We start from the raw sequence: 26,690 nt of genomic DNA, 5'->3' as shown, positions 1-26,690 counted from the left end.
TGTTTTGTTTCTGGTGTGTATCCCATAACAGATTCTAAAAAGCTTAAATGCCGTATGGTATGAAATGCAGCTAACTCACCCTTCAATTTATAAATAACTAACCCATTACATTTAAGGAACAGAACAACTAAATTACATAGTTTCCTAATAATACTGCAAAATTAGCTTTACAGATGAAGTAAAATCCTGCTTTGAGATATGGTAAAAAACAAATATATCCCAGGAAAAGACACATAGTTTAAGTTAAAAAACAAAGAGTATGTGTTTCTTGTGAGAAAAATTAGTGGTACATATTGTTTTGAACGGTTTCTATTTAAACTGGAATAGCCCTACTACAGAAATGGATACTGAAGCAATTCTGTCAGGAACAAAGATACAGAAAGTAAATCAATCCTCTTAGAGTATCAAAAAGCACAAGAGAGAGGAAGCTGAAGTAGGTAATGATCCAGCCACTCATCCCTAGCCACTTACCCCTGATGACCTTCAAAGAGCTGTTGATGCTAGCAGTTGGGCACTTGACATCTGAAATGAACCTACCATTGTACTTAGCCTCCACTATAGAAAAATGTAGCATATTCAACTCACAAAGAACCAGTATTGACTAACAGAACTATTCTCAAGCCTGGGAAATTACGTCCTACAGGGACAAATTTTAAGTAGTCAGCTTCCCAGCACTTTTAAAATATAATTTGATTTCCACGAGTTTTCAAAACCAAATCTTAGGCAAGATAACCATGTCCTTTACTCTTAGGTCAGAGCTGCTGACAAGAGTCGAGTGATTACAGTGGCTGCAGGGCCACACACGAGTACAAGATATTGATTTAAATTGCATCAAGTACAGCTGCTTTCCACAGCAATTTAACTGCCAAAGTGGAGGACATTAACTCTGCACCAAGTGACAGCACAATTCTGAGAGCACCAGTGATGTTCTCAGGTCACCCCCCGCCTCAGGAAACTTGGGGCTAACCAGAGGGACTAACCTCAACACTGGTTGTGACCTGCATTCCTTTTTTTTTTTCTGGAAAGGATCAGTAGGTTTCATCTAATTTCACTTGCCAACTTTTCATATACTCTATTCAGACATCTACATACTTTACAAATAATAGTTTGAAAGGTGAATTGTGCCTTTAAAAAGGACATCCCAGAGTGGAATAGGAACCAATTATGCTGAAATCATCACCACAATTAGTTTTATCTCACTGATAAAAACGTACCCTTCTAGACAAAAAATTCAAATAGAAACTTTTCTGAACAAATACAGTAACTGCATTATCACTCTCAAAGAACCGGATGGGGGGAGCCTAAAAACTGAGTCTCTAATCCAGGATAAACTATTTATTTAGAGTGCTTTTGTTTGTTCTAGAAACAATGATACAGTCTGTGCTTGGTGCTCACCCCTCTGCTGCACAGGATGTAGGGATGAAAGGTGATGTCCGGGCAAGAAGTTTAACCTCCATTCCACCATCCTGGGTTTACCAGGCTGTTAGATTCAGAAGTTTGAATCTTTCAGTTCAGTCACTCAGTTATGTCTGACTCTTTGCGACCCTGTGGGCTGCAGCACACCAGGCTTCTCTGTCCTTCACCATCTCCCAGAGTTTACCCAAACTCATGTCCATTAAGTCGATGATGCCATCCAACCATCTCATTCTTTGTCGCTCCCTTCTTCTCCTGCCTTCATTCTTTCCCAGCATCTGGTCTTTTTGAAAGAGTTGGCTCTTTGCACCTGGGAGCCAAAGTATTGACGCTTCAGCATCAGTCCTTCCAATGTATATTCAGGGTTGATTTTCTTTAGGATTGATTGGTTTGATCTCGCTGTCCAAGGGATTATCAAGAGTCTTCTCTAGCACCACAACTCAAAAGCACCATACTTTGGCGCTCAGTCTTCTTTAGGGTGCAACTCTCACATCCATACATGACTACAGCTTTGACTATACTATGGACCTTCATTAGCAAAGTGATGTCTCTGCTTTTTAATATGCTATCTAGGTTTGTCATAGCTTTTCTTCCAAGAAGCACCCATCTTTTAATTTCATGGTTGCAGTCACCATCTGCAGTGATTTTGGAGCCCAAGAAAATAAAGTCTGACACTGTTTACTCTTTTTCCCCATCTATTTGCCATAAAAAGTGACTGGACCAGATGCCATTATCTCAGTTTTTTGAATGCTGAGTTTTAAGCCAGCTTTTTCCACTCTCTCCTTTCACCTTCATCAATTAAATCACATGTAATTAGATTTTCAACTTACTACTGCCTCTGCTAACATGCAAATCAGCCAACAGAACCTCCAGAGATTTTACGATAATACAAACAAGATAAATGAAAAAGCATTAACTTTAATGAACTGTATATAAGTACAAGTCAGTAGAAATTAACTTATCAGTGCACAACCTCTGTTATGCTTCTTATTCCCTCAGCACTTCAGAGTTGGAAAGGACTCAGTCAATGTCTTAACTAAGAACTAAAAAAGTGAACCAGCTTGTGAAGCCACGAGCTGGGCAGAAGAGCCAGGGTGACCTCAAGCTGTTTCTTCAAGGTACGCAACACCCCCAGCATCATGCTATTCCTCTGTCAAACTAAGCTTAGGTTTTAATCTTTTCTTCCCAACAAGAATGTGTGTCAGTCACTCAGTCATGTCCGACTCTTTGCGACCCCATGAACTGTACCCCGCCAGGCTCCTTTGTCCATGGGATTCTCCAGGCAAGAATACTGGAGTGGGTAGCCATTCCCATCTCCAGGGGATCTTCCCGACCCAGGTATCAAACCCGAGTCTCCCACACTGCAGGCAGACTCTTTACCATCTGAGCCACCAGGAAAAAAAAATGTGAGCCTCTTAAAATCTCTTTATCTTTTGTGCCTTAGCCCATGTGAAGCATACAGTAAATCTATGATAAATGGTACAAGGAAAACCAGTAATCCACTACTAAATAACCCCAGAATTGCCATAAACCTAAACTACTCAAAGATTTGTACTTTTAGCCCTAACCCTAGCAAATTCTGGCCCCTGTTGTTTTCATTGTCTATTAAAGGTGGACAATCCTGACCACCGTCGATTGTCTAATAGTCTTAAACAGCCCCAACAAATGACTCATGGAGCAAAGTCCTCTACTGTCTGAAACAAAGGCCACGGACAGTGTGAAGACGTGTCCTCCTGAATCAGTACAAACATTCACGCTGGAAGTGGAAGATCTACATTCCACCGGAACTTTTAAAAGTGCTCTATAGTTTTCTATTTGTAAAATACCGTTCAAAAAGATAGGAAGTTATGTTGTTTACTCTCCACATGGGCAGTTTTCAAAGTATGGTTGGAACCCCTGGGATCTCCAGGACCCTTGCAAGGGATGCTATGCTAAGTTACTTCAGTCGTGTCCGACTCTGTGTGACCCCACAGACGGCAGCCCACCAGGCTCCCCCATCCCTGAGATTCTCCAGGCAAGAACACTGGAGTGGGTTGCCATTTCCTTCTCCAATGCATGAAAGTGAAAAGTGAAAGTGAAGTCGCTCAGTCGTGTCCGACCCTCAGTGACCCCACTGACTGCAGCCCCCAGGCTCCTCCATCCATGGGATTTTCCAGGCAAGAGTACTGGAGTGGGGTGCCATCGCCTTCTCCATTGCAAGGGATACATGAGGTCAAAATTATTTTCATCATAATGCTATGATGTTACTTTCCTTTTTCACTCTCATTCTCTCATGAATATGAGTGGAGTTTACTCATGAGCGTGATAGTACAACCGATTAAATGCAGAAGCAGATCAGAATCCAGCTGTCTTCTCTTAAGGCAGATGCTTCCCCCATGGCTCAGGGGTAAAAAATCCACCTGCAACACAGGAGACGAAGGTTCGATCCCTGGGTAGGGAAGATTTCCTGGAAAAGGAAATGACAACCCACTCCAGTATTCTTGCCTGGAGAATCCCATAGATAGAAAAGCCTGGTGGGCTATAGTCAATAGGGTCACAAAGAGTTGGAGACGACTGAGTCACAGAGCAGTCCGTCAAATGGACTTGCAAGTGTATAATGATGCCACTCTTCTTACTAAATTGGGTTTTGTTCTGAAAAAATGGTATTTTTTATTTAAAATATTTCCATGTTTATTTTTAACTGAATATATAAATATTTGTAAAAAAAACTTCTCAGTTTTATTTCCCAATACAGTAAATATAACATATATATACAGGCATGCTCCATTTTATTGTATTCGTTTTATTGTTTCAGAGATACTGACTTAAAAAAAAAAAAAACAAATTGAAATGTAAACCCTGAATCAAGCAAATCTATCGGTGCCATTTTGCCTAACAGCATTTGCTCACTTCATATCTCTGCGTCACATTTTGGTAATTCTTGCAATATTTCAATGTTTTTCATTATTGTTATATTAGCTATTGTGATCTTTGATGTTACTACTGCAAAAAAGATCACAACTCACAAACGGTTAGCATTTTTTAACAATAAAAAAATTTTTTTAACCTAAGGTGTGTCCATTATTCTTAGGCATAATTCTATATTATATTCTCAGTGGACTACAATATAGTGCAAACATAAACTTTATATGCATTGGGAAAGCCAAAAAATTTATGTAACTCATTTTATTGGTGATATTCATGTTATTGCAGTGGTTTGGAACTGAAACCACACTATCTCTGAGATATGCCTGTATAGCTGACAAAAACAAAAACTCTAGGATCAACTTGGGAACCAGTACCAGTTGAGAAGTCAAATTGAATGAAATTAAATTTTAGTACAGAAATTTCTTTATTCTAACTGGTGTATACGTACATAACTTTAAATAAGAAGATATTGTGTGGGGGTTGGACAGAGGAAAATGGACCAATTACTTTATATGAGTTTGAGTTTTCATATCAAACAAAAAGTGTAAGATTCAGCACAAATGATTTAGGTGAACTAAATCATATTAATAGATTGTGCTTAATTCAATAATGCTTTAGCTTGTGCATGAGAAAGGGTTAATGAATAGGAATCTTATGAAAACACCAAATCCCTATCTCCATCTCCCAAAATAAACTATGAAGGGAAGAAAATGAAGGAAAGGAAAAAAAAAAAAAAAAGCTGAGCAGATGAGAGAGCAGAGAAAGGATGGATAATGTTCAGAAACTTCAGTGGGCTTCCGAATTCAGTGTCCATGCAAACAGACTTTCATTTTCAGCCACTCATAAGCCAAGGAATCTACTTTTTCTAGAAGAATCTGTTCTTACTGCTTACTTCCAGCTAAAAGTCAAAAAGCTAGATGTACTTTTTCCCTGTTTCCTCACAGGGCAGTCCAGATGCAGGGAATACAATGCAATGCCTCCAATAAACACTTACTAATGTTCAGAGATTTATATCTGAAATTTGTAAATACTGTGATAACTGTTATATTCCCAGGTGTTGCACTCATAATTTGAAATCAGCCTATAGAACAAAGGTGATCTTTGCTTCATTTGACATTAAAAGAACTCCACTGCTTACGTCCCCACTATTTCTGGTCTATATATTTGAGCATTAATGTGTACAACTCTGTATTAAGTATTAAAGAAATTAGATGCCCATGCCCTCAAGATTATTCATGAAAAGTTAAACAGTTAAAAACAAGAGATGTCATCATTTATCCTTCATATGAATGACAGCCAACGAGTGCCTTAGCTCTGGAGACAGACAAAAGCATTGAGCAGTTCTTCAGAGTAGGGTTTTAAACCAGTCCTTAAGGGTCACTTTTCTAAACCTCATAATTTAATCCTAAATCTGAAAAAGAAGTCTGGATCAACAAAAACATTACTTTGGTAAAGTACTTTAAAATAAAGGACATAAATGACATTTCAGCATCACTGAAATGACAATGAGCAATGAGGCAATATTCACACTGAACGATGATATTTTCACACTACTGAAGTCACTAGAAATACTGGAGAAGTCCAATCTGAACACTTTCCCCAGAAGAAAATGCCACTTTTAAAAGTATGGTTTAACAAAGTTTTAGCTATAAGGCTCTTCATTCCAGGACTGTTTTAGTAGTTAAAAAAAAAAAAAAAAACTGGCTACCACCCAAGAAAAATGTATGTTAAAATCATAAATGGAATACAATGTAACTGTTAAAAACAACAGAGTACAATATGTATTGACATGAGGAGATAGTCACTCCAGTAACTCCATTTCAAGTGAAAAAACTACCACTCAGTATGTAGAATTATCCCATTTTGTAAACAAATACAAATGTCCTTTAGAGATACAAGTTAAAGATAATTATAAGTGATAGAATTTATAAGTAATGTTTATGTTTTTCATAGTACTTAGACTTTGAAAGTGCCTACAATGAACACCTATCAATTCTTCAATAAGAGAAAAAAGAATATCATTATAAAAATATTAATTCTATGTTCCTCACTGATGAATGCCTTTCACCACCTTGTCAGGTCAGAAGCCATCTAAAGATGTTTTTAAGTTCTTCTCACCCACAGTCAGGGGATGATAGAAACTGTTTCAAGATCAACTTTTGCCCAAGGGTCAAAACTCTGTTAGAAAATAAAAATATTCTCAGCAGGAGTTTAATTAAATTTACAGCTGACAAGCATCAGACTTTTCAGGTAACTTGCAGAACTTTGTGAGCCAAGAAAATAAAACTATTAAGACATCGTTTTTCAACAAGGAAAAGGACGTCGGGGACTTTGAAGTAATGTGCTACACATGTGAATCCCAAACAAAATAATCTCAACATGAATATGAGCTGGAAACCCAGAGGTACAAAAGCCAAGCCTGTCAGCAGAGTTCCAGTGTGGTCCAGGCTTCTTAAGAATCAGGGAAGGGGATACTTTGCTGGTGGTCCAGGGCTTCAGACTTCACCTTCTAATGCAGGGGGGGTGGGTTCAGTCCCTGGTCAGGGAACCAAGATTCCACAAAACACCAAACATAAAACACGCAATACTGAAACAAATTCAATAAAGACAAAAAATTGTCCACATTAAAAAATAAAAATCATCGGGGAAGGAAGCAGTAAGAGACCTAAGCTATTTTATATTGAAGAGGAAAAAGCTAATGAAAAATAGGTTGTGGGTAGTAAAGACTCATACAGTAATAAAACAATGGTTAATCCTTTGAGTTTGACTTAAATGCTAGCAGTTCATTGCAATCATCACCACACCCACCCTTCCTACTGATTAGAAAATATTGTGCCTGGTTAAACAATTTTTAAGGGGCAGCAATACTTATTTTATACAGCTTGCTGGGTAAAATCTTCCATGAGGGATCCATCCAAGAAAATAAATAAAAGGGTCTCTAATAGCGAGAAGGTTGGGAACCAAGACTGGAAGGACCCTTCAGCGGCCCCCAGAGACCCATGACACCCCTTGGTGCCCCAGAGGATGGCAAGGCAGTGGGCAGGGCTTCAGATGGTATGCGAGGTGGGAACGGGACAGCGTGGCCAAGCGGCACTGTCAGCACCGACCTGATGACCGGGGGCACTGAGAGAGGAGGCGGGGCAGGGGTTCAACAACAGGCCCCTGCAATCCCCATCTGAGCACCTAGATGGTTTAAAAAATAAACACCAGCTGCTATAGTTGGAGTTGCCAATTCTTTTTTTCTTCCCATTTACTGCTGCACTGAATCACCAGCCCAACTCTGGACACCTGGTTCTAACAACCAGGCAGCATGGCCCCATTATTAATAATTACAGGGCAGGGTGCCAAGAGCCCATCTAATCTGGCTCTTTGGCTCTGTTCTAAACCCTACTTTACAGGGTAAAAGCTGTCCTAAAGGGCTGAAAAAAATTGCTCAGTTTTTCCAAACATATATTTTAGAGTTCATTCTCATAGGCTATTTATTTGCAACAAAATACTGTGGCTATTTTCTCTTATAAAAATAAAAAAGAAGAAAACAATGGGCTCCCCTGGTGGTTCAGGGGTTAAGACTCAGTGCTTGCACTACAGGGAGACTAGGTTTGATCCCTAGTCAGGGAACTAAGATCCTGAAAGTGGTGTGCTGAGGCCCCAAACCAACAATAACAAAACAAAACTCCCCGCTTAATAGTTCTTTCTGTAGTAATACCGATTTGGTTCCCTCCATCCCCTCACATCTTCCTATGAGCTATTCATATTTCTCGTACCTAAAAATGTTTCCTGCTAAGCATTTATTTTCTTTTATTTTTGCCAGTTGTGTGTTCTAAATATAACTTGTCAACGTTTGCCTTTTCAAACAGGCAAAGAATGATTAGTACATTGTGGCAGACTACTTAAATATAGTCTTTCAATAATGTACCGCACTTTTATTTTAAAAAAATCAATGTTTCATTTGAGATATTTTCCCCCTCCTATGCTTATATGAAAAAAAATTACCTGGTAGAGATGCACCAGTTTTCAATAGCTTAAATGTCTATTTGTCAATTCCCTGAAAGGACTACAGAGTGCACGAATCACTTTGGTCCTCTCGGCTTGGCAAATAATTGAACTTTCTGCTGGCCTTAGAGCCCTGCAACATTCATTACACAGCCCAGCCAGCCAGCAAGGCTCCACGAGACCTGACTAGTTCAAGATGCCAAGGCACAAATTCCCCAAGATGGCCCTGCAGGAGCCCATGCAGCTGGCCTCACTGACCCCCAAAGTTCACTAACTTGAAACTTTCCATTCAAACTTGATTGTGCTTAAGTAAAAACTAAGAACTTTAGGTAACAAAACCAATGTGTGTGCATGCTCAGTCATGTCTGACTGTTTGCCATCCCATGGACTTCAGCCTGCAAGGTCCTCTGTCCATGGAATTCTCCAGGCAAGAATACTGCACTGGGTAGCCATTCCCTTCTCCAGGGGAACTGAACCTGCATCTCCTGCACAGGTGGCTCTGTGGTAAAGAATCTGTCTGCCAATGCAGGAGACCTGGGTTTGATCCCGGAGTCGGGAAGACCCTCTGGAGAAGGGAATGGTTACCCACTCCAGTATTCTTGCCTGGAGAATACCATGGACAGAGGAGCCTGGCAGGGTACAGTTCATGGGGCAGCAAAGTGTGGGACAAAATTGAGCACAACAGTACTCCCAAAATAAATGTTAAAAGGAACTGTCTCATTAAACCTGACTCAGAATTTGAGCCCCAGTATTCAAAATTTTTCAGTTTACTTCCTCATGTTTAAGTAGCTGTTAATAGTAAAACACATAATCTATTTATTCACTTTAGAAAAACACCACTAGGTAAAATGAACAGACTTTCATGAACTATGAGAAAGAACTATTAAGTGGTTTTAAGACTTACAGGGTTTCCAAAAACATTAAAATGGTGGGCAGCGGGGGTGGTGTGGTGGTGGCGGCTAATTGAAGTTAGGAAACGATGGTAATTTTGAAAATGTCTGGAGTTTTAAACATAGGAAATGCACATATATTATGAAAGTTAATTTTTTAAAGTGTATTATACTCAACAGAACTATTTTTAAAAGCTTTGAAACTCATCCTTTCATATAAAATTTGATGTGCTAATTAATGTCCTTGTGGAATTTTAAGTCGCCTAGAGATTAGAGGTTATTTGTTTCCTCTGAGTAATAAAATATATTATACTCTCTTCTGTGGCATTTTATTTATGAGAATATGATGTCCATTAATGAATAATTTCACACAACAAATGGTCAGGTTCAATGATTCAGCCATGGTCACTAGGATCATGGGACTGCATGAGATTCTAAAGTAACATAAGTTCTCTCTGGGGCTCATTCTCCTTTTATTAAAATGGATAACAAGTGCTTATATTTAAATATACATGGCAGGGACTATATATGGCTTCCCTGATGGCTCAGCAAGTAGGGAATCTGCTTGCAGTGCAGGAGACTCGGGTTCGATCCCTGGGTTGGGAAGATCCCCTGAAGGAGGCAATGGAAACCCACTCCAGTATTCTTGCCTAGAAAATTTCATGGATAGATGAGCCTGGCAGGCTACAGTCCATGGGGTCATAGAGACCTCTACAAATGCAACTTAGTAGTAATATTTTTTCTCATAAATAACATAGAAAGAAAATATAGGGAAACATTTAAATTTTACAGTCATTCAGAAAAAAACTAAGTCAGAAATAGTGTAACAAAGAAAGCACCATGGATTCACATTCCACACCAGAAAAAGAGCAATTAAGCAGGTACTTTAATTTCCCTAAGCCTGCTAGTGGATTACATCTACTTCAGAAGTAAGGTAAACATAGCTCAATGGAGTCTTTCTTATTCAGAAGCACTTTTCAGGCAACAGATTCTGAAATCTTTTCTGAACAGTGTGCTCCTCAGTTAATATTCACCTGCCTGGCTACCAGCTGAAGAGAGGAGTGACTCAAGTTTTAAACCAATTTTTCCTATTGATTTAATTGAATAAGAGCACATCAAAGAGATGTGTCATCTATTTCTGCTTTTCAATTTGACCCCATGTAAAACTCTATTTTGGGTGAGTATTAAATTATGGAAAGTGTATGGATTAAGTGAGCATTTTTGCAGGATGCCAATGTAGAAGTTCAGTCTTGGGTCCCCCCGCCTCACATGGATGAGGACCTGATGGTTTGGTGGTTTTCTCTACTGAGAAAGTCAAAGCTACTCAAACCTATCTTTTAATTTACTGTGGAAAATAACTTAATAGCATGAATCAAAGCCACTGGACTAAGGAAATACACACTTAAAAATAACAAGAATGGGACTTCCCTGGTGGTACAGTGGATAAGAACCTGCCTGCCAACACAGATGACTCGGGTTCAATCCCTGGTCTGGGAAGATTCCACATGCTTCGGAGCAACCAAAGCCCACGAACCACAATTACCGAGCCCACACTCTAGGGCCTGTAGGCAACAACTACGGAGCCTGTGTGCCCCAATTACGAAGCCGCCTGCCCTAGAGCCTCTGAGCAACTGCTGAGCCTGGGTGCTGCTAACTCCTGAAGCCCATGCACCATAGAGCCTGTGCGCCACAACAAGGGATGCTCCTGCAATGAGAAGCCCCTGTTCACCACAGCTAGAGAAAGCCGTGTGCACCAACCAAAACAAATAAAGAATTAAAAATATATATATATATATAACAAGAATGGATTGATGGATAGACAAATGATTAAGCAAATGTAGCAAAATGGGTATTTTGGAATCTAGATGGTGGGCATATGTGTGCTAAGTATACAATGGTTTCGAGTTTTCTGGATGTTTGAAAATTTTCATAACAATGCTGGAAGAAAATTATTCAAAATTAAATTCACAGTGAAGGAGACAGCAGGCCCCATGGGAAAAACCTCAGTCTGGAAGCGAAGACTGGTTCTCAGCCTAACCCCAGGAACTCACAAAGTTTAAAACTGGAAATGGCCTTGGGAATCCTCCAGAACAAGTAAAATACACGGTTTTTGAGTCTGTGAAAAATGAGAAAAATAGGAGCATAGCATTTTCGAAGAAACTAAAAACTTTTTTTTTTCTTTCTGAGAGTGTATGTCTCTAAACTTCTGGTTCAAAATATCCTTTATTTCACAAAACGTTAGTATAGTAGATAAGAAATTTGGCTTTTTATGTCCTCACTTAGCAGTCAGATCTGGTCACCCTTGACTTCTGATCAAGGTCCTCGTCTCCTGTCTTGACCTTCAGCAAGAATCCCCCTACCCTTGATGTTTCCTCTTAGTAATTTTCCATCCACTGCCTCATTGCTCCGCTCTCTGGTTATAAATTTCCAGCTGTCTTTACTGTACTGGGAGTTTAATTTTATCTCTCTCCCCATTACAATGTCCCTACTGCTAATAGTCTTGAATAAAGTCTTTCTTACCATTTTAAGTGCCAGGATAATTTCTTTCTTAATCATACCTTTGTACAGGTATGTATAAAGGCCTTGGGACCTTCAAGTACAGAGAACTTGGCACCTAATCATAATACTTGCTGAAAAGAACAATTTGCTTCCCTAGTGTGACCTTAAGGCTCCAAATACTGAGGTTTGAAATATACCAGAAGCATTAAGACGTTCAAAACAAAACAAACAACTTCCCTCACCCCCCAGTTTTGGTCTCTTATAATCTTAATACATGATTTCATTTCAACTTAATTTCAAAGAATAACTCTAAAGGGGGAAAGACTATGCCATAAACTTCTCTTCAGGATGATGACTATGTCCTAATTATGGACCCAGCATAGGAATACAATGATTTTATTGATTGGATGAAAAAAATAAAGGAAGCAGCTGAATGTTATTTATTTCCTGAGGGAATATCTCATAAATTCAAGGGAAAAATTATCAGTCATCTGTTAAAATTAGGCAAATGGGAGAAAATAATAAAGACACTTAATTCTTAAAGTAACTTATTTTTTAAATGTTTTAATTAAGAAAACAATTCCATTTACAATTGCATCAAAAAAAAATAAGAATAAATTTAACTACAGATGTGGAACACCTATACACTAAAAACTATAAGACACTAATAAACTAAGTTGAAGAAAATACAAGTTGATGAAAGATATTCTATGATTACAAGTTGAAAGAATTTTGTTAAAATGTCCACACTACCCAAAGCAATCCACAGATTCAATGCAATTCCTATAAAAATTACAATGGCATCTTTCACAGATATAGAACAAACCATCCGAAAATGTGTACAGAACCACAAAAGACCTCAAATAACCAAGAAATCTTGAACAAGAACAAAACTGGAGGCATTACACTTCCAAATTTAAAACTAAAGTGATAGTAATACAAACAGTAGGGTATTGGCATGAAAACAGACACACAGACCAATGGAACAGAGTGGAGAGTCTAGAAACAGACTCACAACTATGTGGTTCATTAGTTTAGGACAAAACAACCAAGAATACACCATGGGGAGAGGTCAGCCTCTTCAATAACTGGTGTTGGGGGAAAAGGACAACACAGGTAAAAAAAAACTCGATACTATCTTACATCCTATAGGAAATTAATATAAGATGGATTAAAAACTTGAATGTGAAATTTGAAAATTCCTAGAAGAAAACATAGGCACTAATCTCCTTGACTTTGATCCTCGTAATGATTTTTTTGGATTTGACACCAAAAGCGAAGGTAACAAAAGTAAAAATAAACAAAACAGGCTACATCAAACTCAAAGCTTCTGCACAACAAAGGAAGCCATTACTAAAATAAAAAATCTACTGAATGGGAGAAAATATTTGCAAATCATATATCTGATAAAGACTTTATATCCAAAATATATAAAGAACTCATACAACTCAATAGCAAAACAAACAAAACCCCCAAAGTCCTTAATTTTTAAAATGAGCAGAAGATACATTTTGCCAAAGATATACACGTGGCCAAACAGGTACATGAGAAAATGTTCAGTTTCACTCATCATGAGTGAAATGCAAATGAAAACCACAATAAAATACCATCTCACACCTCTGAGAATGGCTATTATCAAAAAAATGAGAAATAACAAGTGCTGATAATGATGTGGAAAAAAAGGAACATTTGTACAGTATTCATGAGAAGGTAAATTATCGAGACCAATATGGAAAACAGTAGAGAGGTCTCTCAAAAAATAAAAAATAGAACTATTATATGATCTAGCAACTTCACTTGTAGGTATTTATCTGAAGGAAACAAAATGCTAACTCAAAAAGGTATCTGCATTTCCAAGTTCATTGCACGATTATTTATAGCAGCCAAGAAACAACCTAAGTGTCAACTGATAGATGAATGAATGAAGAAAACATGACATATATATAAAAGATACATATATTTAAAATGGAATATTACTCGCCCATAAAAAGGATATCCTACCATTTGCGACAACATGAATGGACCTTAGTGCCTTATATTAAATGGAATAATTCAGAGAAAGACAAACACCATATGATCTCACTAATATTTAGAATCTTAGAAAAGAAACAACCAAACTCATAGAGAGCAGATTGATGGCTGCCACGGACGGGGCCTGAAATGAAGGTGGTCAAATTGTACAAACTTCCAGTTATAAAATAAGTCCTGGGAATGCAATGTACAGCATGGTGACTATAGTCAATAACACTGTACTGTATATTTTAAAGCTACTAAAAAGTTTTCACCACAAGAAAAAAAATTGTATCTATGAGTTGGTGATGGGTGTTGACTATCTCACAATGGCTGAAACGACGGGTGACCATTTCACAGTACATGCAGATACTGAACCATTAGGTTGTACATTTGAAGTCAGTATATGCCAATGATATGTTAATTTTTAAAATTGTCTAGAATAACACATTTTTAGAAGTCAATTCTATTATGCAGTCAGCTTTAAATTATCAGCCAATATGGATGTAACTGGGCTTCCCTGGAGGCTCAGACAGTAAAGAGCCTGCCTGCAGTGCGGGAGACCTGGTTTGATCCCTGGGTTGAGGAAGATCCCCTGGAGGAGGGCATGGCAGTCAACTTCAGTATTCTTGCCTGGAGAATCCCCATGGATAGAGGAGACTTGAGGGCTATGGGCTCACAAAGAATAGGACATGACTGAGCGACTAAGCATAGCACATTGATCTAACTATAACAAGGAAGCACTGTGTGGTGGAGCAAAATCAGAGATGATGTCTGTCTAACTGGGGCTGAAACACAGGATAAACCAATATCTCACAAGAGTTACATCTTTTGTCTGGAGCATTACTAGTCTTTGATGGAGTGGAGCCATTTTTCTAAGAAAAGGAACAGCCCAGGAGCTCCACCCCAGAGGGAATGACTTCATTATCATCTGAAAAATGGAAGACCGCTTAGCCACCTGCTTTAAAGTAGGAAATTAATACTTTCTGCAGGTTAGTGGAAAGGCAGGTGAAATATTTTAGACTACTTTGCACTGATCTTCATAAAACTGCTAAGGAGAGCTCTGTTAAGTGAATCTCCCACCCCACCCCCCCGCCCACTTTTCCCCCCCTTATCCAACAAGAAGTAGAGAACCTCAAGTTTCTTCAGTTACAAGTCAAAGAGGAAGTTCCCAGGGAGGAGCTCTGCTACCAGGTATAAGAGGGGTGGGTGTAGCGGAGGTCAGAAGGGAAAAACAAAGGCCAGGGGATTTCTGAGCTTCGGGGCCAGGGAGAAATAGTGGTTTCTCTGTCATCACCATTAAACAGCCAACTAATGTGATTTACTTGTAATTGCTAATTAGGGCCAGTGACGTGGGAGATGGAACAGCCTACAGATTCCAAACCAAATACTTGTGGGCTGTTGGCTGGATTTAAATAAGGTTATTTCATTAACATTTTCACTACCTTCATGAGACAAAAAGAACTTATATAATGTATATTTAACAGAAGCTCTCAAAGTAGCTTTCTTTAAATACCCATGCCTGGGGCAGTTTTGTAAGAAAAATAATTGAGAAAAAATTGCATAGTTACAGCTATAATCTAAGTAAAATGATGCTATAACTATGATTTATTCTTCCTGTACAAGCAAAGAAATCACTGATAAAACTTGAATATGATGATTTCATAGAGCACTGCACATTCTCTGGCATTATCTACTGCTGTAGTTTTAGGCACAAACTCCACATTCACTTGGATCTCTATGTCCAACTGACCATCAGTGGGAAAGAGGCTGGGCAAACAGATCAAAGGGAACCAAAGTCAAAAAGCAGTCCTAACCCATTAAAAAACTGAACCCATTTCCAAGTGCTTGTAGCACTTGGGTAGTATTTAAACTTATGGAGAAAGAAAGGAAGCAGCTGCCCTATGAGGTCTCTGGGTCAGACCACTGCTTCTCATGGTTCTCTGTGAGCTGGTCTAACAGGCTAAGTCAGTAATTTAATACCAAACTAAAAAATACAACTTGCTAATCCATGTTTTCGTAAAGATTTTAACTCGGTGATTATTGTCTGTAACTGTAATGTTTTATAGCCTAGCCGACAGCCCTGAAACAAATGGCTAAACTTTTCAACCACAATAGGAGGCTTTCTGAGGAGCCAGGAAATTCCATGTAGCACAATGCCAATAAATACTGAATAAAAGAGGGTTTTCTAGATCCCCAAACCTTACAGGGATCACTTAGGCTAATTCTCTAGTTCTATAACCTATAGAGGGGCTTCCGTGGTGGCTCAGCAGTAAAGAATCTGCCTGCCGATGCAGGAAATGCAGGTTCAATCCCATTTCCTTCTCCAGGGAAGATCCCCTGGAGAAGGAAATGGCAACTCACTCCACTATTCTTGCCTGGGAAATCCCATGAACAGAGGAATCTGGTGGGCTACAGTCCATGGGGCTACAAGAAGTTGTACACAACTTAGTGACTAAACAACAACATAACCTATAGAGCAGCTCCTTTTGAAAAGGATTAACAGTAAGCTGCAAAAACTAGACCATTTCTCCTTTTATTCTCTTTTCTACCAAACAAAAGTTCAACATTAGAGTTAACTTTCCTCTAATTCCTCAGTTACCAAGTGATGTCAATTCCTCCTCCTTAGGAAGGCTTACAAAGTAGCTCACTTTCTAGAAAGGTAAGCAAACCACCTGCGATTCAGGCTGTGACTCACACCCCTCCGATCCCCACTCTGAGCAATCTTCTTACCAATTCTCTCTCTCTGGTGCCTTCTAAAACCAAGATAATTCCTCCTTCCAGTAGATCCTGAGCAGTATTACTGGCAGCGCCTCTGGCCATAACCACAGTTGCTACTTGTCTTTTCTCTCCCCTTCTCTATTTCAACCATTTTGATCATTCGGGATGTATTGTCGCAGGAAGATAAAGTATAGTTCAAGGTTTGAGGAAGTAGTTCATCACAAGGGAAGTGGCAAGACAATGTCAGTGGTTAATCCGGGATACAGATGGATGTGCCATAGTGTAACACACTGGAGGGAGGTAGTTTGGGCTTCCTTGGTGTCTCCAGTGGTTAAGAATCTGCCTGCAATGCAGGAGACCTGGGTGAGATTTCTGAATTGGGAAGATCCCCTGGAGAAGGGAATGGCAATCCACTCCAGTATTTTTGTCTGGAAAATTCTATGGACAGAGAAATCTGGTGGGCTACAGTCCATGGAGCAGGGAGGTAGTTTGGTGTTATGGGCTCTGCAGTCAAACTGCTTAAGTGCAAATATAGGCTCTGTTAAGGTGGTAAGACTCTGGACAAGTTGCTTAACCATTCAGTGTGTCTGTATCCTTATCTATAAGATGGAAATGTTAGTACCTACCTCACAGGATTGTTGTGAGAATCAAAGGATATGATACAAACCTGAAAACAGTATAATCACTAAACAGTAAGCATTATGCTAGTTACTTTTGAAATGTATAGTATGTATACATTCATGAAATGTATAGTATGTACACATTTGTAAATGTATACATTTCAACAGAATGAGGTAATTCTATATTATTTTCTTGGAATAAAGTCCATGACATAGTGTTTTGTGAAACTACAGAATAACATGCTTAGTTTGAGTCTATTTGAGAAAGGAAAAAGAAGAGCAGGATATTTATTTATAGGTGTCTCCAATTAGGTCTACAAAGGCAGTACCACTACTCAAACACAGAATTGTCTGGGTAGATGGGGGTGGGGGGTGGCTTACATCTGCATACAGGTCTTTGCTTGAATTCACAAGTATATATTAATTTCATAACTAGCTTTAAAAACTAAACGTTTTACAGTGGCCTTTCTAACCTTCCAACTGAACCTCCCTTATGTTCTAGTCAAGGAAAAGATTAGCTTGAGATAAGGAAGCTGAGGCCCAGGTAGGAGGAGGTACAACTCCTCCCACGGGTCTCATTTCAGATTCCCTTACAGTCTGTATAGCCCTTTGCACATCATCTGCTTGCCACAGTTTTCAAACTGATCGTTTTTTTCCCCCTTCCCCTTCCTATCTGAGGCCCTCCTTTAACTGTGTTCAAGTAGCTTCCACGTTGTGTTTTAACATCTTTCTTCCTAGCTCTCATAACTTTCTCACCACTTGCCTGCTTATCTCTTAGGCCCTTCAGACCTAAGTGCCATGGCCCTGGTGAACCCACTGGAGTGACAATGGGTCCCTACACATTTTGACAGCACAGCGCCCCTTTTACAGAACTGTAGGACAAACTTTGCTCCGAGTTGATTTTTTGCCTTGCAAAAGTCCAAATGATCTTCCACGCAAGATGGAGGGTTTGGCGGAGTCCGAGGTGTTATTTTAGTCAGGAAATAGTACTTGATGCTTTGGAAGGCACTTTTCAACCACACAAATGTTTTTGCTTTAGTTTTATCCTCAAAGGTATAATAATATTTTGTACCTTCCTCACCCCAACGCTTTCTTCCACGCCTGCCCTTTATTATGTGTTAATTTTTATTGTTTTAGCACTCATCACTCTCACCTGTTTCCTATTTTTCACCCTCTAGTCACATAGCGCCATTTATACATATTTTCTATTTTAGCAGGTGGGGAAAGAACTGTACGATTAAAGGGGAAGGAAAACAGAATTCGGAGTTCTCGGAAGAGCGTCTTGCAAACTGTCACCCCGGAACCCGGAGCGTCGGAGATCATGCCTGCTCGGGGCTATCCGGGCCACCAGAACAGGGTCAGCATCAAAGCGCCGGGCTTCGGGAGAGCCGATTGGTGCCCCGATGAACCAATCAGCGGGCTAGGCTGTGCACCGGCGGGGGAGGGCCAAGATTATAGAGCGGATGGAGTTAAAGCAAAAGGGGCAGGTGTGCCAGGCAAGGTTTCGCGTGCACTTTTGCACCCACCAAGTCATTATTAATCCCGAAACTCTGGTCTCCTAAATTCTGCCTTCCGAATTTCCCAGTTTTATGACGCTTTATAGGGGAAATAAACAGTCCTTATCCTACCATTCATAAGAAGCTCAATGGAACAGCTGTAGAGTTGGGGGTGGGGAGGCCGTTAAAATCCTTCCTCTCTCCTTTCCCAGTTCCACTCCAGGTCGTCAACGTAACACAGTCGGTTCTTGAAATAGTAAATCACTCAACCTCTCACTTAATCGCCAAAGCTGATTACCAAAATGCTATCATTAGGCACCTGGAAGAAGTTGCCCCCTCCCCAAGGACTGGGGGAAACAGTATTGGCATTCACTAAAGGCACAGGGTTTTCTCACCAGCAAAAAGAGAAGCCAAGGAGCTCTTAGGCTGAAGTCTGAGAAACTGAGACCTTTTGAGCCTGTGCAACCCAGCACCGGACCGCGGCCGCCGGGACAACCGCCCCCAAAGCCCCAACCCCCGGCGCAGAGACAGCTTCTCCAAGCTCTACCCCACAAACTTCACGCGGAGGCACAAAGATTTGGGGGGATGGGCGCACAGACACCAGATTTCCCTGCTGTGTTTCAAACTTCGGCAGGGCTGTTCCACGCACTTTCTTCCAAGTGACACAGCCCTCAGATTCACAGCGGCGTCCAGCCTTAGCTTTCCCACGGTCCAGCGCTGCCACCCATGACCCATCTACCACCCAAACCCGGGCTGGAGACGCCGCGTCCTTGGGGCTGGGGGAAAGGGGAGGAGGAGAAGAGAGGAATGGCCAGCATAAGTTAAGAGGTGCCCTCCGCGGCCTGGACGCCGGCAGCCAGCGGAGGGCCCTGGGGCGGAGGAACAAGGAGAGAGGAGAGCTGGAACCGTGCGGGGAAGGGCCGCGGAGAGAAGGGGCGCCGCCGGTGTCGCTGCACTCACTCTGCATAGCCAGTGGCCCAGGGCAGCCGCCGGGTCTCCTTGAGGATGAGGATTGGGCGGGCGATGTGGTCGGCGCTGCACTCCACCTCGTCCTGAGACAGCCCCAGGAACTCGGGTCGCCCGTAGGGGAAGCGCAGGGGCAGGTCCGAGCCTCCGCAGCCGCCGCTGCCGTGCTCGGAGCCTGAGCTGCCAGCCATGATGCCGCCCATGAAATTGGCCACGGCAGATTTCACTCGAGTGAGCATATTACTCCGGCGCCCGGCAGCAGTGGTGCGAGCAGGGGTCGGCGGCGGCGGCGGGGGCCGGGCTAGGCGCAGCGCGGGGCATGCAGGCTGCGGCGGGCGCCGGGCGCACGGGCAGCGGGGCCGCGGGGCTCGCCGCGCGGCTCCCAGAGCCTAATGCTGCAGGGGGCCGAGCCCCGGCCTCCCGCGTTCCCTGCCGCCGCCGCCTCCCCCCGCTGCACTTCCGCAACCGAGCGGCATGGAGCGGGCCCCCGGCCCAGCCGGGGGAGACGCCGAGCGCACCGGGAGCGGCTGCGCGGCTGCAGCTTGCAGCAGGTCCCTTCTCTGCCCGCAGCGCTCGACTCCTGCGTGAGCGGAACTGAGCCCACCCAGCGAGCCCGCGGAGCCGGCGCGGCTGCTGCCACGGCTACCGCCGCCGTCGAGTCATGTGATAATCCCGTTGCAAGGGCTCCAGCGGCTGCCCGGGCCGTGGCTCAGCCCCTCCCCTGCCGGCCCGAGCGAGGCTCGCACCCGGACCGGGACCTCCTCTGGGAGGGAGCGCCAGGCCCCGTCGGTACCTGGCGGAGGGGATGGGGGGCGCTGTGAGCCGGTGGCTGCACAGGTGTCAGGGGAGGTCACGTGGAGCTGGGCCGCCGGGAAAAGCCAGTTGAGGAATCCACTCGCGGAGGAATGCTGCCTACGCTTTCAAAAAGGGAAACTTCGGACGCTGGAGGGGGAAGGGTAGACAGGTGAAATCCCGATGGGGCTGCTCCAGGTACTGGAGTGGAAAAGAGGAGCACCTGGTATGAGAGACTTCGGAGCAAAAAGCAACAACCCTCAGTGGTTGCACAAAAATCATTAAAAGTTTTTTCCGAGGCATTTATAGAATTACTTTTCTTTTTCTTTCAGTACCACCACACGCATCATTATCTGCCGAGCAGACCCTGTTTCAGTAAGGTTGATGGCCAAGAAAACAAAAGAGCTCTAAGAAATCAGAAGCAAGCACTATTTTACCTGTTAATTAATTGTGTAATAGGTTTATACAAGCATTTTCCTTCACCATACCAACAAAACCGGAGTATCTTTTCAAAGCTGACCCTGTTTACTATTGATACACTTAATGCAGCCTTTTCTTTATTCAAAACATTGTTATAAAATTATCTAAGGGTACGTTAAAATGGAAGGAATTCTTAAAAAACAAAGCAACTCAAATGCCAAAGTAAAAGTGAATAAATGTCTGGAACCATAACACTTTGTGGTAATCATGTATTAAAACAAAATGTTTGTGAAGAATCGATAAATGTGCTTCATCAGGGGGTAACGTTTGTTAAATGTTGCCCTTTTTTTTTTTTTTTGCAAGAGAGCTGTGTCCTGTTCGTGTTTACTTATTCTGTTTCCTGTTCCTATGTTTACCTACCATGTAATTTGCCAAGATTCTGTGGTACTTGTGGAGGTACACACTGAAAGGCTCACTTGGAAATCGGGAAGGAATACAGGCCCTTTGCTCAGTAAGTGGGGGCGGGGGAAAGAGCAGCCCAGGTTTTGCAAGGTAAGAAAATTCTTTGAACAGAAATTAGCATCCTGGCTTTTAGGGGAGAACTGAGTAAACTTCACTGATTCCCTTTATTCAGTATCTATACTTTTTAAGGCAATTTCTCCTTTGGCTTTTTCATGAATAGGTACTTCGGTTTACTATATACCAAATGATTATGTAAAAAACAACATTCAACCTTTCAGTGAATATCACGCCTGTCAATGAATTCTTTAATTCTTTTCTCAGAGGTAGCTCAACTGGTAAAGAATTCGCCTGCAATAAGGAGACCCCAGTTTGATTCCTGGGCCAGGAAGATCTGCTGGAGAAGGGATAGGCTACCCACTCCAGTATTCTGGCCTGGAGAATTCCATGAACTGTATAGTCCATGGGGTCCCAGAGAGTCAGACATGATTGAGTGACTTTCAGAACAGAAATGCAGTTTTTTATCTTGGCCCCCTTTCCCTAATTTTAAAATTGGCAGCGGAACTGAAAAAGATGCAAAAGCTGAAGAACCATCCCCTCCCCCCTAAAGTCTTCTCAATCTTTGCTTTGTTCATTGTAAACTGCTTCTAAATGAGAAATATCAATGTAGTGATTAAACATCCAACCAACTATTAATACCTGCTCCAGCATCCACTGAGTTATAGAAACTTAGAATCTCCTTGTCAAGCTCTTGTAGAACAATGACCTTTTAACAATTTTCTATGGATACTTCCTGCTTTCCAGGTGGCTCAGTGGTAAAGAATCCATCTGCCAAGCAGGAGATGCAGTTTTGATCCCTTGGCTGGAAAGATCCCTTGGAGAAGGAAATGGCAACACACTTCAGTATTCTTACCTGGAAAATTCCATGGACAGAGGAGCCTGGCAGGCTGCACATCACTGTTCTCAAAGAGTCAGACATGACTGAGCAACTAAACAGCAGCTACAACATAGATACTTGAGTAACAAATCTCTATTGAGATGAATTTACTATTTTCTTCCCTTCATTTCACCTTAGGGCAAAGCTTTACTAGAGGTTTTACTTTACCTAAGGCTTTCCTTAGGTATTTACTAGATAAAAGATTTATTTTTCAATTTAAATGTAGTACCCAATCGCGGTCAATAAATAAAGTCCAATAGTACAGACTGTAAACAAAAAAAGTAAAAGACCAAATCATTTCCTTAGGGGATGACCACTGTTAAGATTTTCTGTAGGCTTTTTTGTCAAGTAGGATATTTATCATAATTAAATTTGGTAATATTAGCCATATTTGTGAATCAGCATTTTGTAAGATTATTTTATGTTTCTCTGTTATTATCTGTTATGGGAAAGTTCTGGCATATCTTTATGCACAGCAGACTTTGTTCTGCTTAGTTCAGTTCAGTTCAGTCACTCAGTCGTGTCCGACTCTTTGCGACCCCATGAATCGCAGCACATCAAGCCTCCCTGTCCATCACCAACTCCCAGAGTTCACTCAGACTCATGTCCATTGAGTCAGTGATGCCATCCAGCCATCTCATCCTCTGTCGTCCGCTTCTTCTCCTGCCCCCAATCCCTCCCAACATCAGAGTCTTTTCAAATGAATCAACTCTTCGCATGAGGTGGCCAAAGTACTGGAGTTTCAGCTTTAGCATCATTCCTTCCAAAGAAATCCCAGGGCTGATCTCCTTCAGAATGGACTGGTTGGATCTCCTTGCAGTCCAAGGGACTCTCAAGAGTCTTCTCCAACACCACAGTTCAAAAGCATCAATTCTTTGGCGCTCAGCCTTCTTCACAGTCCAACTCTCACATCCATACATGACCACTGGAAAAACCATAGCCTTGACTAGATGAACCTTTGTTGGCAAAGTAATGTCTCTGCTTTTGAATATGCTATCTAGGTTGGACATAACTTTCCTTCCAAGGAGTAAGCGTCTTTTAATTTCATGGCTGCAATCACCATCTGCAGTGATTTTGGAGCCCAGAAAAATAAAGTCTGACACTGTTTCCACTGTTTCCCCATCTATTTCCCATGAAGTGATGGGACCAGATGCCATGATCTTCGTTTTCTGAATGTTGAGCTTTAAGCCAACTTTTTCACTCTCCACTTTCATTTTCATCAAGAGGCTTTTTAGTTCCTCTTCACTTTCTGCCATAAGGGTGGTGTCATCTGCACATCTGAGGTGATTGATATTTCTCCCGGCAATCTTGATTCCAGCTTGTGTTTCTTCCAGTTCAGCATTTCTCATGATGTACTCTGCATACAAGTTAAATAAGCAGGGTGACAATATACAGCCTTGACATAATCCTTTTCCTATTTGGAACCAGTCTGTTGTTCCATGTCCAGTTCTAACTGCTGCTTCCTGACCTGCATACAGGTTTCTCAAGAGGCAGATCAGGTGGTCTGGTATTCCCATCTCTTTCAGAATTTCCCACAGTTTATTGTGATCCACACAGTCAAAGGCTTCGGCATAGTCAATAAAGCAGAAATAGATGTTTTTCTGGAACTCTCTTGCTTTCTCCATCATCCAGCAGATGTTGGCAATTTGATCTGTGGTTCCTCTGCCTTTTCTAAAAGCAGCTTGAACATCAGGAAGTTCACGGTTCACATATTGCTGAAGCCTGGCTTGGAGAATTTTGAGCATTACTGCTAACCACAGGCAAAACAGGAATCATATGCCTGTTCTCCTTTGAATTTCTTTGGTATGTGTTCACAGCCAACTAATCAATCAACTATCTTATCTTTATACCCACCTCTAAGGTCAGTGTCCCATCCTAGGGTTTTTCAGAGAAATATTTCCCATATAATTTACTCCCCAGTTATGTCACCCATGAAGATCAGTGCTTTAGCTAAGCAGTAAATTGTCATTAAAATGGGAATAGTCATCGCTTTTAGGGAAGCCCCTGAAAAATTACTTTTCATACCTATTACAGATGCAAATTTGGTAGTATTTGTGCTTCCAGCTTTAGAAGTAGTTATTTATTCCCTAAATCAAATGGCATGGTAATCAATGGGTTTGTTACACCCAGTGTGTATGCTCCACTCATCAAAAAGTATCCTTCATTTGTCTCTCTTGTTATTCTCTTTTTCCCTGAAAGTTATGAGTTTGAAGCCTTTAGTAGAATATCCATTTACAGGATAGATACATAGACCTTATATTTGCATGTTCTTTGTGTAAACATAATCTCATTTCTAGGCCTATGATATACTTTTGACTATTCAATGACTCTTTGCTAGCAACAAGACTATTTTCAAGAGAAAACAAAAAAGGTCTGGATGATGTCTTCAGTTAAAACATCAAGGAAACCTCCCAACCCTAGATATTAATTAATTACAAAAGGAAAAGCAATGACTTGCAGTGAAAAAAAAACAAACCTGGCAGTCATCACCTGAAACAAGTGATCACGGTTAACAGCCTGTGGAGATGTGAAGTGAAGTCGTTCGGTTGTGTCCGACTCTTTGCGACCCCGTGGACTGTAGCCTGCCAGACTCCTCTGTCCATGGGATTCTCCAGGCAAGAACACTGGAGTGGGTTACCATTTCCTTCTCCAGGAGATCTTCCCAACCCAGGGATCGAACCTGGGTCTCCCACATTGGAGGCAGATGCTTTAACCTCTGAGCCACCAGGGAAGCCCATCCTGTACCTGCTGACATTTCATGATGAAATTAACATATCACTTCATGGTATTCTTCCCAAATCCTTTAACCTTTGTATAGTCAAGAGAAAACGAGTCAAACCCAAGCCAAAGGTCTTCTACAAAAATACCTGACCAGGTATCTTCAAAGTGTCAAGGTGGAAGGTACATACTATTGGGTATAAAATAGGCTACAAGGATGTATTTGAAAACATGTGGAATAAAGTCAATATTTTGTAATGTGTGTGTGTGTGTGATAGTTGCTCAGTCATGTCTGACTCTTTGCAACTGCATGGATTGCAGCCCGCCTGGTTCCTCCATCTATGGGATTTCCCAGGCAAGAATACTGGAGTGGGTTGCTATTCCCTTCTGCAGGGGATCTCTCTGACCCAGGGATTGAACCCGGGTCTCCTGCACTGCAGGTGGACTTTTTACCATCTGAGCCACACGAGTAATACTATATGTAAATGGAGTGTAATCTTTAAAAAATAGTATAAAATTGTTTTTTAAGTGTCCAATTACTGTTAGTCAAGGCAAACCTGAGGAACTGTTAGTCTGGGGATATAAGGAGCACAACCTGCTACAACGGTGTATGAACGTTAATTTCTTAGTTCATCAACACTAGGGGAAAACTGGGTGGAGGGTTCATAGGAACAAAAATTTTTAAAATACAGAGATTTGGGTTTCAAGTAGAAAGCTCATTTGCAAGACAGGGCACAAGAAGGATGAAAGTGAAAGTTGCTCAGTCACGTCCAATTCTTTGCAACCCCATGGACTATACGGTCCATGGAATTCTCTAGCCCAGGAATACTGGAGTGGGTAGCCTTTTCCTTCTCCAGAGGATCCTTCCAACTCAGGGATCAAACCCGGGTGTCCCACATTGTGGGTGGCTTCTTTACCAGGTGAGCCACAAGGGAAGCCCAAGAATGCTGGAGTGGATAGCCTATCCCTTCTCCAAGAAGGATGAATAATGCCATTCCAGGACTCAGCCGTCTCAACAGCAGCAGGTACATACCGCCTCGAATTGTGTCTGGCAGTTTATCCATGTCTTCTCATTAGACAGTGAAATCCTATAGGGTAAGAACATTCTTACTCATCTTTGTATTTCCAGCACTTAGCCTAATGCCTAGCAAGTCAAACGGCTCAGTTGGTAAATTAATTCTTTTTTTTTTGGCTGTGCCATGGTGCATCGGGATCTTAGTTCCCCAACCAGAGATTGAACCTATGCCCCTGCAGTAGAAGCATGGTGTCCTAAACACTGGACTGTCAGAGAATTCCCGGTAAATTAATTCTTTTTTTGTTGTTGTTAATCTATTCTGGAGAAGAATGTAACTTGTTTGAATGGCCAAAACTGTTATATTTATACCCTCTGTTTTCTTAAAGTTCTTTCTCAAGTTATCCCTTAAGATCAGTCTTATCTATAAGCAGAACTTCTTTAACCTCTGGTATTTGATAGATAATGCTTAGCTAACTTCAGTCAATATCCAGATTGGTAATAATATGGATAGAAATTCCCTGGAGGGCCAGTGGTTAGAACTCCACAATTCTACTGTAGGGACCATGGATATGATCCCTGGTTGCGGAACTAAGATCCTGCAAGCTGCCTAGTGAAGCTAATAATAATAGTAATAATAATGATAATATTAAGGCATGTGGGTTTCTGCTTCACAGCAAACTGGTAACCTGATGTATATCAATCAGGATATAATATTAAAATAGTTAACATTAACTTGCTTTTGCTTCAGAAATACTTTAGATTCTGGTTTCACATGTAGTAATGTACTGACCAGAAATCTTTGACTAGTAAGAAGGATTTTATTTCTCCACAGTA

General features: G+C 41.3%; 1 protein-coding gene and 1 non-coding gene across 5 annotated transcripts in view; both read right to left on the bottom strand.

Moving 5' to 3' along the window:
• The window catches only part of PPM1H (protein phosphatase, Mg2+/Mn2+ dependent 1H), a 307,659-nt gene extending 287,481 nt beyond the window's left edge, over positions 1–20,178 (bottom strand). For 3 of the 4 annotated variants that reach the window (XR_009494420.1, XM_059886719.1, XM_059886720.1), the window contains exon 1: positions 19,510–20,178. Coding sequence is in view for 3 of the 4 variants with exons in the window: in XM_059886719.1 (XP_059742702.1) it covers positions 19,510–19,754 (245 nt within the window). In the remaining variant the exon portion in view is untranslated. The remainder of the gene's footprint in view (positions 1–19,509) is intronic. The other variant, NM_001193049.1, reaches the window with a different exon arrangement.
• Positions 20,179–24,782: 4,604 nt separating this feature from the next.
• TRNAW-CCA (transfer RNA tryptophan (anticodon CCA)) lies at positions 24,783–24,854 on the bottom strand. The gene has a single exon. It is a non-coding gene; the product is annotated as a tRNA-Trp (tRNA).
• Positions 24,855–26,690: the final 1,836 nt, after the last annotated feature.

The sequence above is a fragment of the Bos taurus genome, chromosome 5 (assembly GCF_002263795.3).
Source record: "Bos taurus isolate L1 Dominette 01449 registration number 42190680 breed Hereford chromosome 5, ARS-UCD2.0, whole genome shotgun sequence".
Classification (NCBI taxonomy): Eukaryota; Metazoa; Chordata; class Mammalia; order Artiodactyla; family Bovidae; genus Bos; species Bos taurus.
The sequence above is the reverse complement of the archived record's forward strand: the minus strand, read 5'-3'. Positions and strand labels throughout refer to the sequence as shown.